This window comes from Podarcis tiliguerta, assembly GCF_965153285.1.
Source record: "Podarcis tiliguerta genome assembly, chromosome: 2".
In the NCBI taxonomy this organism is placed as follows: Eukaryota; Metazoa; Chordata; class Lepidosauria; order Squamata; family Lacertidae; genus Podarcis; species Podarcis tiliguerta.
The window spans coordinates 68,742,572-68,756,108 of record NC_139535.1 but is presented as its reverse complement, the minus strand read 5'-3'; the positions used below and the strand labels follow the sequence as shown (position 1 = coordinate 68,756,108).

Below are 13,537 nucleotides of genomic sequence, written 5' to 3'. Positions count from 1 at the left end.
GCCATGACATGGTTTCTGCAAAGGGAGCGATCCCTGGAGGCCACAACGTTGCTCTAACAAATGCACCCCTTGTTGTGGGTAGATGAAGGTCTCCCAGGATTCGACCTACAAAGCTGAACTGATAGATTTTGCAGTCCCTCCATATTAGCTTCTCTGTGCTGCATGGAAAGTGGTCAGGGGAGTGTTGCGGACATCATCGTCATCATCATAATTTTATTATTTGTACACCGCCCATCTGACTGGGTTGCCCCAGCCACTCTTGGTTGATGCTGATGATTTCATTATGACAAGTAAAAAACCATGAAATTTAGCAACCTGTAACCACCCAACTCTCTCTCTCTCTCTCTCTCTCTCTCTCTCTGTGTGTGTGTGTGTGTGTGTAGCTGAGTGCCTGAAGCAGCTTGTCTCATTTGATTCTTAGTGGGGTGGGGGGAGCTGAAACACAGACCCATCACAGCATTAAAACTGGACTGGCGTCTGCTGGCAAAAGGACTCCATGCAACAACAATAACAACCCGGAGACACATTCAAATCCCTCATCATCATAAACCCCCTAACAAAACATAAGACCCTTGTCAAAAGCAAAGCAAATGTTGCAAGGAGCTGGCGGTAAGTGGGGGGGGGGGGAGGAAAGGAAAGTAGTTTGTTCAGCAGATAAAATAGTATGATTGTCTCTGGACTGGGTTTATTTGACCTTCTAACTTTCAGCCAAACAACATTTTCCTATTAAAGCCTTCCTGCTCAGCAGGATTAGGGGGCCCTGAAGCCCACCCTCAGTGCCAGGGCTTGAAATCAATTCAAAGTGATTTAGGAAGCTGCTGCTGCTGCCTGAGGCTGCCATCAGGGGCAGGAAAGGGCCTATTAAGCGCAAGGGAGGGAAGAATTGCTTCCTCTCAAATGAGAACACTGGGAGGCAGGGCAGGAATGCAAGCAGGATGCTACTTAACAAAGCCGGCTGATGGGCCTGTGTCAGTCTGACAAGGGCATGGGAGTGACACCGCGCCTTCCTATCGCAGAGGAAGAAGCCTGTGATCCTGCAACTGATTATCTCAAATGGTTCCGGCAAACCAAAGCAGGAAGCTGCCTTTCTCTTTCTAGTCATTATGCTTTCTTCACGGCTCGCCTTGCTGGGAATCCCATACGCAGCGATGGGGGGCAAAGGGAGATCTAAATATTAAACAGATAAAGCTAGAGTAGACCAAGCTGTGCGTTGCTTGTGAGCATGTGTTGTATGTTCTTTTGCTTTGTGGTTCAGAATATTAGGAAATATAGGAATCCTAGGAAGCTACCTTGTACCACAGTTAACACCTTGGTCTACCTAGCTCAGAATTGTCTGCTCTGACTTGGCAGCTGCTCTCCAGGATTTGAGAAAGGGGTTTCTTCCTAGTCCTGCCTGGAGACACCAGAGATTGAACCTTCTGCAGGCAAAGCAGATGCTCTACCACTGAGCTATGCCTCCCCCCCCCCCCCCCCGTCTGCCTCTATACTTCCAGAAAGACTGTGATAAACAGGAAATAAACTCTCTGACCAGATTAGGGAGGAAATGGGTTTGTAGGCAGCTCAGAAAGAAGGTTCCCCAAAAGCTGAGAAGAAAGTAGGTTTGGACCTCCCCAAGGGAAGAAGAAACAGAAGACTCTAAGGTTGCCATGTGTTCTGTATAATGCAGGATTGTCTCGTATTTCAGTGTAAATTGCTACGTCCTGTATTAATAACAGTTTTGTCCTGGCTTTCAGGTCTTCTCTCTCCCCCTCCCCAGTTAGGGACACCCTGTTAGGCTGCAATAGATTGTAATGGATTGCTTTGGAGTCACTTCGGCACCAGATGATGAAGAAGAAAATCTGGTATTAGTACTGGTGTGGCTTTTCTTGTGAGATCTTACCCTTCTCTCACAGTTTGCATAACTGGAGTGATATGGGATGCCTTGCACCATCTCCAATGAGCATGAGAAATGAAATGGGATGTTAACAGCATACTCATGGTAAAGGTAAAGGGACCCCTGACTATTAGGTCCAGTCATGACCGACTCTGGGGTTGCAGCGCTCATCTCGCTTTATTGGCCGAGGACCCTGCGCAAAATCCATGGCACAAAGGTTAAGACGCAGAGCGGAAGTTCCTAAACAGGACCTTTTGGGGCCAGCTGCCAGAGCACAGTGCCTCCAGTTCCCATTCCAGGCCAGTGGCCCAGAAGGATGGTCAGTGGTGAAGAAAGGCGCTGAGAGATGCAGGGGAATTCGTAGGGTTGCACTCCCTCCTATCCTTCTCCTAGTTAGAGTGACCAAGATGGTTTCAGTACTGGTCTCAGACCTAAAGCCAGATTAAAACTAATCCAGATATCAATGCCAGTTAAGAATGTCTGGACTTGTATATAACATTTTTTAAATTTTTTTGGTCCAGTAGCACCTTAGAGACCAACTAAGTTTGTTCTGGGTATAAGCTTTTGTGTGCATGCACACTTCAATTGCTCACTTGATCACCGGCGCAACAACAGAAGATTTCCAAAACGAGTCTCCAACACGTATCCAGAGTCCTGTGCTGCAAATGCTCACAGGTTTTCTGAATGAAACGAAGCTGTTGGTGTTTGACCATGTAGTTCTGGCTGTGTATATTTCATAATGCCTCATGATATCATTTATCGAGATAGTGTTAACATCTGTTAATATTTGATATGCTCTCTTTGTAAGGACTCTATTTTCTATAGTTTTATTATCACTTTACAAGAGGCCTGCAGTCAAATGCATGCATTTTGTGCATTAGCAACATCATCATCATCATTGCATATTATATTTTACTAGAGTCCCACAGAAAAAACCCCAGCTTATTTCAGCTCAGCATGTGACTATCCCACCTCAACTCTGCCGTTCCTAACTCTATATGCCCTTCTTGCACTTTTCCTCCCCCTCTCAGACATCTAACTCTTGACCTTCATTTCTCCCTTTCATTCTTCTGATCAAGTTCCCTTCCTTCCCACACCTCCCACTTTCCCTGGCCTACTAACTTCTTAGAATGGTGAGTCCTGCCCCCCAATTCTCAAGTCTGAGTGGGTTCGTAGCAAAGCCCCGGCAGACCCACAATTCATAATCCAGGACCCTGTGAGCTGCAGAGCATTTTGATGTGCCACAATCCCATGATGTAGCATTGCTCTGAGGTAGGCATAGCCAAAGCAGTGTTCTCTGGGTGTGGACGGACTCCAACTCCCACCAGCCCCAGCCAGCATGGCCAGTGTCCAGGGATGATAGGAACTGTGCTCCAAAGGCATCTGGAGGACACTCCTTTGACTATCCCTGCTCTGGTGCTTTTTTGGGAATGTCAGAATTGCAGCTTCCTACCTAACTACTAACTAACTACCTAACTACCTAACTACTTTCCTCCCTAACTACTACTGGGAAAACCATAGCTTTTACTATACGGACCTTTGCCAACAAAGGTCCATATAGTAAAAGCTATGGTTTTCCCAGTAGTGATGTATGGAAGTGAGAGCTGGACCATAAAGAAGGCTGATCGCCGAAGAATTGACGCTTTTGAATTATGGTGCTGGAGGAGACTCTTGAGAGTCCCATGGACTGCAAGAAGATCAAACGCATCCATTCTTAAGGAAATCAGCCCTGAGTGCTCACTGGAAGGACAGATCATGAAGCTGAGGCTCCAATACTTTGGCCACCTCATGAGAAGAGAAGACTCACTGGAAAAGACCCTGATGTTGGGAAAGATGGAGGGCACAAGGAGAAGGGGACGACAGAGGGAGAGATGGTTAGACAGTGTTCTCGAAGCTACAAACATGAATCTGACCAAACTGCGGGTGGCAGTGGAAGACAGAAGTGCCTGGCGTGCTCTGGTCCATGGGGTCACGAAGAGTCGGACACGACTGAACGACTAAACAACAACACCTAACTACGGAGGGAGGCGGGTGGTGCTGTGGGTTAAACCACAGAGCCTAGGACTTACCGATCAGAAGATCGGTGGTTCAAATCCCCGCGACAGGGTGAGCTCCTGTTGCCCGGTCCCTGCTCCTGCCAACCTAGCAGTTCAAAAGCACGTCAAAGTGCAAATAGATAAATAGGTACTGCTCCAGCGGGAAGGTAAATGACATTTCCGTGCGTTGCTCTGGTTTGCCAGAAGCGGCTTAGTCATGCTGGCCACATGACCCGGAAGCTGTATGCCAGCTCCCTCAGCCAATAAAGCGAGATGAGCGCCGCAACCCCAGAGTCGGTCATGACTGGACCTAATGGTCAGGGGCCCCTTTACCTTTTACCTAACCACGGTAGCTGTTCCTCAATTTATTTCAGCCATGGACACCGGGTGCTACAGTTCCTTTCCTGGTGGGATGGGCACAGGGGGGGGGTCCATTATTGATGTCCTCTTTTTCTTTTGAAAGTACTATTTTGCTATTGCTAGAGTTAAATTTTGCCGTTAAAACAAGGGGGGGGGGGACAACAAACAATGAAGCTAAAGTCAGTAGTTAAAGCTTTCCCCCACCCACTCAGCAACACAGGAAGAGAAAATGACACGGGGCAATTTAGAGAGGCCATTCAAGGGCCAAACTGGGGTGGGGGTGGGGAATTCATCACTATTTCCCCAGCTGGATCCACACAAAAAAGAAGAAAGTACTAAGCAGCAGCTGGATTTACAAACAGGAGGCTTGGCATTAAGAAGGACATTTGCTGAACTGGACTTACGTATGAGTAGACCTTACTGAAAGACATGCCCATGGGTGAAGGACATTGCAGTGTGCTATTAAGTCATGTGCAGGACATCCACTTTTTTCATTCCGCTTCCAGCTAAATGGAGAAAAGCAATGTCTCAGCAGCACTCAATGGATTCTGCCCTGGAATCGCCCTAGGGCAACATATCCAGAGGCTCAATTACTACCATTAGGATGAATTCCCACAGTACATTGATGCATAAGCCCTTTTTCGGGCAATGGGAACTGCTCCCAACTTCGGGTGCATCCAAATAACATATCTATAAGCCTAGGGCTTGCCGGTCAGAAGGTCGGCGGTTCGAATCCCTGCGACGGGGTGAGCTCCCGTTGCTCGGTCCCTGCTCCTGCCAACCTAAGCAGTTCAAAAGCACGTCAAAGTGCAAGTAGATAAATAGGTACCGCTGTGGCGGAAAGGTAAATGGCATTTCTGTGCGCTGCTCTGATTCACCAGAAGCGGCTTAGTCATGCTGGCCACATGACCCGGAAGCTGTACGCCAGCTCCCTCGGCCAATAAAGCAAGATGAGCGCCGCAATCCCAGAGTTGTCCGCAACTGGACCTAACGGTCAGGGGTCCCTTTACCTTTACCTTTAAGCACACATCAGTCATGGTGGTAATGTACCTTTTTACATGTACACATGAAGCATTTTAAAGGCCCACCTTTACGTTGTAAGGTGCAAAGGGACACAGAGTCACGGTAGATTCCTAGCATTTGCTGGAGTGGAAAATAATTTATATTTTTGAAGTAAAGCAAGGAGGAAGATCCAGAAGGGGGCAGTACAGAGGCAGTCACCAGTCTTGAAAAAGACATTTAGATTTTTTTTATTTTATTTTTTGGTACTGTCATGCTTAACATCTCAGTAAGTCAGAAGCCTTTGGATTAAGCCCAGAAGAGGGTGCTGCCGACCTCTAAGATGTTACAGCAGGGGAAAATTTATACGCTGTAAGGTTTACCACCTGCAGTACAGCTAGCTGCTACATAAATAGAAGGCTTCCTTCTCAACACCCTTTCTAAAGGAAATGCTCCACGCCCCCAGGCAAACAGCAAATCCACTAAGCAAATCTCACCAGTAAGGAAGCTAAACAGTTCTCCCATCCGATTTGGACTGCAAAGACGCAGCCCGGGAGAACTGGAAGAGGAAATGACACATGTACTTACATTTGCTGTGACAGCTTTCGCTGTAGCCTGGATGCAAACAAATCATGAGAAAAGCCACGTTTAAAAATAGCGAGCATGGGATGCCATCGCAATCGAAAGATGCTAGGTGACAGTTACTGGAAATGGACAAAGAAAGCAGATGGGGGACACCTAAGTGGGGGGGGGCAGTGGAAAACAGAAGCGGGAGTCAGTGCCAGTGGAAGACAGAGTAGAAAAACTCTACCCATAATTCTGAGTTAGGGGCAACCATGAGACTGAGGAGGAGGAGGAGGAGGAGGAGGAGGAGGAAGAAGACTCTAAGTAAGAAGCAGGTAGGTGGGGGCTGGCTGGGCACACAGTTGGGGCAGTGCCTCATTTGCCCCACTAGACCAGCCGCCACGATGGGCTCCAGATATTGTGGCAATTCCCATCTGCAATTCCCATGTGCCCCAGCCAGCACAGCCAATGGTCAGGAACCACAAGACATTCCCAGATAGGGATGAGAAGGATGAAAAGCTGGTAGCCTTGCAGAGAACAGAGTTTCCTCTCTGCCCCCGGCAGCAAATCAATACACTGGAGCAAATCAAAGGCATGTTGCACACTAATTCAAAAACAGCATGTTCTCCCGTTACCCAAACACTGAGCCCAGAAATGAGTGCAGCTTTATACTTCAGTAGTCCCAGTCAAATCTGCCCCTTCTTCCCAGTCCACTGTGCTTCTGTAAGGATAGGGGCAACGGCAAGATGCATACCCTTCTCTGACGCAGCAGAAACCTCGTTTCTCTGGGACTTCTTATTGACATGCACTGTTTTGTCAGGACTGTGAGGGCCTCTCAGTGGCTTAGTCCCAAGTACATGTGCATAGCTATATTGATCAGTTGCTTCAGCGGATGAAATGGAAGGGGGGATTTTTTAGAGTTTTAGAGGAGAGCTCACAATGAGTGGGGCACAGGAACCAGCCTCGTGCCCAGTCTAGCTTGCTCAGTGCTGCTGTAGGCTCTACATTGGCTGGCAATGGGTTTCTCCAAGGTTTCAGGCAGGGGGTGTTCCCAGGCTTACCTGGAGATACCAGGTGTTCTACTGCCACTGTCAGAGGTATCATGCCACTGAATACCAGTTGCTGGGAATCACAGATGGGCAGAGTGCTCTTGTGCTCAGCTTGCAGGTTCGAGCTCCATAAGGGACAACTGCATATTCCTGCATTGTAGGGGGTTACGTTAGATGATCCTCAGGGTCCCTTTCAATTCTATGATTTAAAGCATATATTCTGCCTCGGAGTGCTAAGCCTTTGTTTATGAAATAATACGCCCTTTCACGCTTCCTTCAACAACAGCACAAACTTATGCAAGTCTTCAAAAGCATGAGTACAATGAGAATTACTCCCATGTAAGTGGTTATAGGAGTGTAGCCCAAGGATGATTTACTGCGGGAATGGGCAAATTTATTTAAATGCAAATTAACATAGATGGTTAAAAAGGTAAAGGACCCCTGACAGCTAAGTCCAGTTGCAAATGACTCTGGGGTTGTGGTGCTCATCTCGCTTCACTAGCCAAGGGAGCTGACGTTTATCCGCAGACAGTTTTTCCGGGTCATGTGGCCAGCATGACTAAGCTGCTTCTGGTGAAACCAGAGTAGCGCACAGAAACGCCGTTTACCTTCCTGCCGGAGTGGTACCTATTTATCTATTTGCACTTTTACGTGCTTTTGAACTGCTAGGTTGGCAGGAGCAGGGACCGAACAATGGGAATTCACCCCGTTGTGGAGATTCGAACCACCAACCTTCTGATCGGCAAGCCCAAGGCTCTGTGGTTTAGACCACAGTGCCACCCACATCCCAGTAATGTAGATGGTTAGTCAGTTATAATTAATCAGCTGTCAGCTCTTAAAAACTATCTGCTTCATTTCAGCAAGAGGGTGAGTAGACTTCTGAACTTAATAGATATGTCCCCACAACTTAGAAGGGCACATGCACACTCAAACACGGAGACACACGTCAAAATGTGTCATTGGCCCTTCTCCTACACATCATTTTTTCATAAAACATATCCAGTTGCTTTTCCTGGAGGAAAAGATGGTGGAAGTGGAGCAGAAGAAGAAGCGTACTTTCCGGAAGTTCACCTATCGGAGTGTTGACCTGGATCAGCTCCTCGACATGTCCTACGAGCAGGTGATGCAGCTGTACAGCGCCCGCCAGCGCCAGCGGCTCAACCGCGGCCTGCGCCGCAAGCAGCACTCCCTCCTCAAGCGGCTGCGCAAGGCCAAGAAAGAGGCCTTGCCCATGGAGAAGCCTGAGGTGGTCAAGACCCACCTGCAAGACATGATTATCCTTCCGGAAATGGTGGACAGCATGGTTGGCGTGTACAATGGGAAGACCTTCAACCAGGTGGAAATCAAGCCTGAAATGATTGGCCACTATTTGGGAGAGTTCTCCATCACTTACAAGCCCGTTAAGCACGGCTGACCTGGAATTGGAGCCACCCACTCCTCTTGGTTCATTCCTCTGAAGTAAGGGGTTTTGGGAAGAGTTGTGTCTCTCGTGTAAATAAAAGGGTTTCCCAACAAAAAAAACTTAAAAAAATAAAACATATCCAGTTCTCAGTCCAACTTCTTCTCATAAGAGCAACTGGGTTGTGTGAACAACCTATTTATTTCCTTGTTTGTTCCATTAAGTATTGCTTCTCAGTAGCCACGCATAAGATTCTGCTGTGAATGTCTAATTGAGAAACACCACCAGCTTATATTCTCTTTTATTTTAATAAGACATTTCAATTGTGCCTCATGGTCTACAGCAAATCTTCCTATAATACCTTTTCTGTTCGTAGCTAGATATTATCTGTCTTAAATTCCACAGGCCAAAGTTTTCCTGAATGTCTTCAATCCCAAACATTTCCCATTTTGGTAATCCTTAGTTACACTCCTCAGGATATTATTCAATACAATGAGAGTCTCACAGGAGTGTCATTCCAGCTATGATTGATAATTACAGATGTAAAATTTTGCAAAACTTGTTTTCAGCTGAATTTGATTTATTTGAATGCAGCTACATACCAGGGAGAGAAAATAAATGTCAAACCTCAAGTTGCTAAGATCTGAGATATGAGGCAGACGTTGCATTACATCTGTGTAGCACCGGACTCTGTGAGAAATATATAGCACCAAATCTCTCAGGAGTCAGTTGGACTTTGGATGTTTTCCCTAACAAATGTCACTGGTAAAGGAATGTCCCACTCCACTTGGAATATTAAAATGTGTGGCTAAAGAGAGGAAGGCCTCATTCAAACCAAACGCAAAACCATAGTTTAGCATTATGGGAATGAGAATGAATGAGCCTTGGGTTTATGTATTCTCCCTTCCTCTCTCTCCAGCACAGTTGCGAAGAGGAATCTAGAGGCATTTGCTCCCCAAAACTAACTTGGGACAAACTGTAGATAGCTTTTAAAACTGTGGTCCAATGTCAAACCATGATTTACAATCCTGGTTTGTTTGGGTAAATTATCATGAAAACAAACTAAGGTCCCTGGGGTGGTATTCAGCTACGTTTTACTCACAATATACCGATTGAAATTAGTCATGTTCGTTCATTTCAACGTTTCTACTCTCAATAAAACCTAGTTGGAAATAATTACAAACTGCAAGTAGTTGAAAACAGAAGTAGATGCTTTCAATTTCCTTCTGACAGCTGTGCTGGAAAAAGAGATGGTATGAGGAGCATGCAAGACCAAGGTTCACCCAGGCCTGTTCTCATAGCAGGAAATTTTGATTTAATGTTATGGTTAAACTCAGCCTGAATGGCTGGCTTGTGTTTTTGTACAGTATGCACTAGAGAGACAGCTAGCAAAAATCAGTGCTACTCAAAGTGGAGGTGCAAGGACAAAGGTGCTGGTCCGCAAGCCATCAGCTGTGAGTCCACAACAACTCCACCGGGACCAAATATGGTTCTGTTCCCTGGCACACTGGGGAGAGTGAATTGCTGGGCCACCACATCAGATAGTTTGAGAAGCACTGGCATAAATGATAACACTTCTGTACTGGTTCTAATTGTTCAGGGTGTGAGGAGGAAGAATCCTGTAACAACTACATGTTCATCTGGCCTTCCCAGCCCTCAGGTGTGACTCCATACAAGCAGACGAACTGCCAGTCACAGCCATTACCCTCCTCAAAAGAAACCTGGGGGTAAAGCAAGAGAGAGCAACTACCCACGTAATCCCAACAGGGTGGGATGGCTTTATATAATGACGGCTTAATGACCGTTCCTGCGGCTCTCACTGCTTAGGGGTTTTTGGTAACACAGCTTGTGACAGGAAATCCTGTTTTCCGCATTAGTTGGGATATATATATATACAAATAAGACATGCATGTACACACTTATATGGTACCAAACACCCCAAGCATTATACACTGGAATTTCCAAGGATATGAATCTTCTGATAGCCACATCCTCTCTGACTGTGTTTCCTGATTGGGGAATCTATGCAACTGGTCCTCTGGGAACAGGGCATTGACCTTCCTTTCTCCCCTCACCCTGGCTTCTCTGTAGACATCCCATGCCCATCACCGTCCAAGGAAGCAATTCACATCGGCATTCTTTGCACATACTTGCCCTAAGCCCCATTTTAAAAAACATAGTTTTAAATCATCGTCACCATTCATATTTACATAATATTTAGAAGGCATATGGAGAGCCCAACTGGATCAGACCAAAGTCCAGATCCATGCTCTTGGGACATGAAGGCAATAGCATTCTCCTATTGTTTCCCTCCCCATGCCCTGCCCCACTGAATAGCTCCAAAACTTACACCTGGGGGGAAACCACCAGAACTTAGGGAGCATCTAGCTCAAAAAGAATAATATAATGGTGAATCTGTACACCCCCCAACCTGGGGCAATTTGAGGAAGTGCTTCATATACATTACATTGTTGAAATCCTTAAAACAATTGTGTAAGGTTATAAGTATTGACGGTTTAAGTATTATTGGCTGATGGAGGGAATAGGATGCTGAGATTGAGAGAAAGCAGTTGGCCTACAGTCACCAGGTGAGATCAAAACAGATGCATGCAATATCTCAACTGGGAACCTCCTGATTTATAGCACAATCTCATAGTCACTGAGTTACAACTATGCTTGAAAGACACTCTTGTGTCTAAAAAATGTAACACAGGAAGGATTCGGTGTCAATGAATCAATGAATTTTTAGCTGATCAGCCATCTGCCTTTAAACTGATTAATTCATCCATCAATTAACTTTAATTAAATGTGAATATTACCAAAACTTCAGCATGGGTGACTTTTTGAGATTTTAGAAAATATAACTTTATCATTTAATAAACAAAATCTACCGCTTATTTTTAGGAGGAAAAGTCATTATTCTGATTTTAAACTTTACATCCAGGTTTTCTGAACACGCAAGAGCAACATTAGCCTCAAAAATAAGCGAGGGGGCCTTTAACATGCATGCTCTCCAATTAAAAATGCCCCCAAGTATTAGGTGACTCATCTATCGATTGAACTGATAAAAGCTTGCAGCCCTGCCTGCCTTGCTTGTAGACATCCATCCTTTTAAGCCAACACAGAAAAGTGGATGCAGAAAATCGGAAATAGTTCCAAAAACCCAGCCAGGCTTTTCTTGTCTGGCTCCTTTTGTTATGTACTATGGTTATTATTAAAACATATTTTATTTGTAAGCTTTATATAACACCCTTCAGCAAAGCTTCCGGGGCAGCACACCAAAAAGATAAAATGCATAGATGAAATGCAATAAATGGCAGCATATTTTTAGAAATAAATTAAAGGATTGGACAAATCTGGGAAGGGGAAGGCTGTCAGTGCTTACTAATCCTGATGCCTATGTTCTACTCCACTGTCAAGAGGCAAAATGCCTCTGAGTACCAGTTGCTCGAAATCACCAGGGTTGTGTGTGAGAGAGAATCCTGCTGCTCTCAGGTCCTTCCTGTGGGCTTCCCACTAGCATCTGGTTGGGCAGTGAGAGAACAGGATGCTGGAATAGATGGGCCACTAGCCTGACCCAGCAGGCTTTTCTTACCTACTTATATACCGTATTTTTCCGTGTATAAGACTAGGGTTTTTTCCTTTAAAATTCTGTCAAAAATTAGGGGGCGTCTTATACACGGATACATCACTCCCATTTTCTTAAATCGGGGTCCCCCAAAATAGGGGGCGTCTTATACATGGGGACGTCTTATAGACAGGAAAATACAGTAATATATGTTCAAAGCATCTTTGCTTAGTGCTGAAAGGATAGCAATGCTGGTGCCAGGCAGATCTCTCTGGGGACAGAATTCTGCAAATGGGGTACCACTACTGAGAAAACACACACTCTCACTCTCTCTGCTTGCCACTAACCTCAAATGGTGTGGCACTTGAGTACCACTGAGCCCGGTCTTGGCTGGGGAGGGCGGGCTATAAATAAAAATTTATTATTATTATTATTATTATTACCTCAAAGAGGGCAGGTTGGTATGGGAGCTCTCAGGTGGCTTATGGTATAGGGCTTTAAAGCCAAGAACTAGTGCTTTAAATTAGCTTTGGAAACAGACTAGAAGCCAGTGAAATTATTTAAATACCAATGAGATATGTTTTCACCAACTAGTTCCTGTAAGCAAGTCCCGTGGCTGAAGTTTGAACTAACTGCGTTTTCTTGCGGTAGACACATCCAGGAGGGCAGATTCTTAGGCCTCACCATCACCCAGCATTGAAGTAGACGGTACATTTGCCAAACTCTGCTAAATGTACCAAGAGGAACAAGCCGTGCCAATATACTTTTTGAATTCAGGCTTCCAGGCCTCACAAGTCCCCTTTCCTCTCCCCTCCTCCTGCCTCTCTCCCATTTTGATTTACAGCGCAGAAAACTCAGCATTTTCAGACTAGCAAAGTTCGTCCCATTTCCTTTCTTTTGCGGGTTAGGGAGAGGGGGAAGTCATATATCCCCAGATACCCAAGCGGTGTAAGGGGGAGGCCGCTTCTAAAAGCAGGCTCATAAATAAAACAGGATTTCAAATCCAGATCAAATTAGTGAGCTCTGTGCAAACATAAGAGGTAGTGGCTCTGTCAAATCGCTCCTAGTGCATGCAAGCTGTCATTCCCCAGTGCAACAGCCTGCCGGGCCTCTGCACTGCCTCCCTTCCAAGTTTTCATAGGAAGCACTACTCCCACCACAGCGTTTTGTATTTCAGACATATCCTAGGTCTCTTGGGGATCACAGCACTAGAGTTCTCCTCCAATTTGCCCTTCCTAAACCACTTGAATCTCATTTATCCTGCAACTGATTTAGGGTTGGGGGGGTGGGGAGCTAACAATTTCTGTGGATCCATCTGGATATTATTAAAAATATGTTTTCAATGCACTGAGGCTGCTGGCAAGAGACTCGCTCCTCGCTTCCTCTGTCCTGGACATCTGAGGCTTAGGAGCTGACTTTCGCAAGGAATTTGGAATATTAGTTTATTTTTCAAAAGCAACAGTCAGTATTTTTCAGGTGTTGAGGCCTTGTGGGTTCTGTTCATCTGCCCTCCAAGGACTTCACATTTGGAGTTGCCATCTCCTGTTCTTTACCTTGCTTGGGCAGACAGCCATCTGTAACATTCGTGGGTCACTAAGAACGAACGGCTACATGACACAAGGCCTAATTTGTTGCACAGGGCCATTCATTACATTCAAGTGTGCTCTTGCGACGGCCATTTACGCATTG

General features: G+C 45.7%; 1 protein-coding gene and 1 long non-coding RNA gene across 2 annotated transcripts in view; both read left to right on the top strand.

The window, feature by feature from the left end:
* LOC310671339 overlaps positions 1-13,537 on the top strand; it is a 316,331-nt gene that overhangs the window by 218,456 nt on the left and 84,338 nt on the right. The gene's annotated exons all lie outside the window — the stretch shown is intronic.
* LOC310671273 (small ribosomal subunit protein uS19-like) lies at positions 7,884-8,402 on the top strand. The gene has a single exon (XM_083427018.1). It carries the CDS (start codon positions 7,906-7,908, stop codon positions 8,293-8,295), a length of 390 nt encoding a protein of 129 aa, XP_083283144.1. The 5' UTR covers positions 7,884-7,905; the 3' UTR covers positions 8,296-8,402.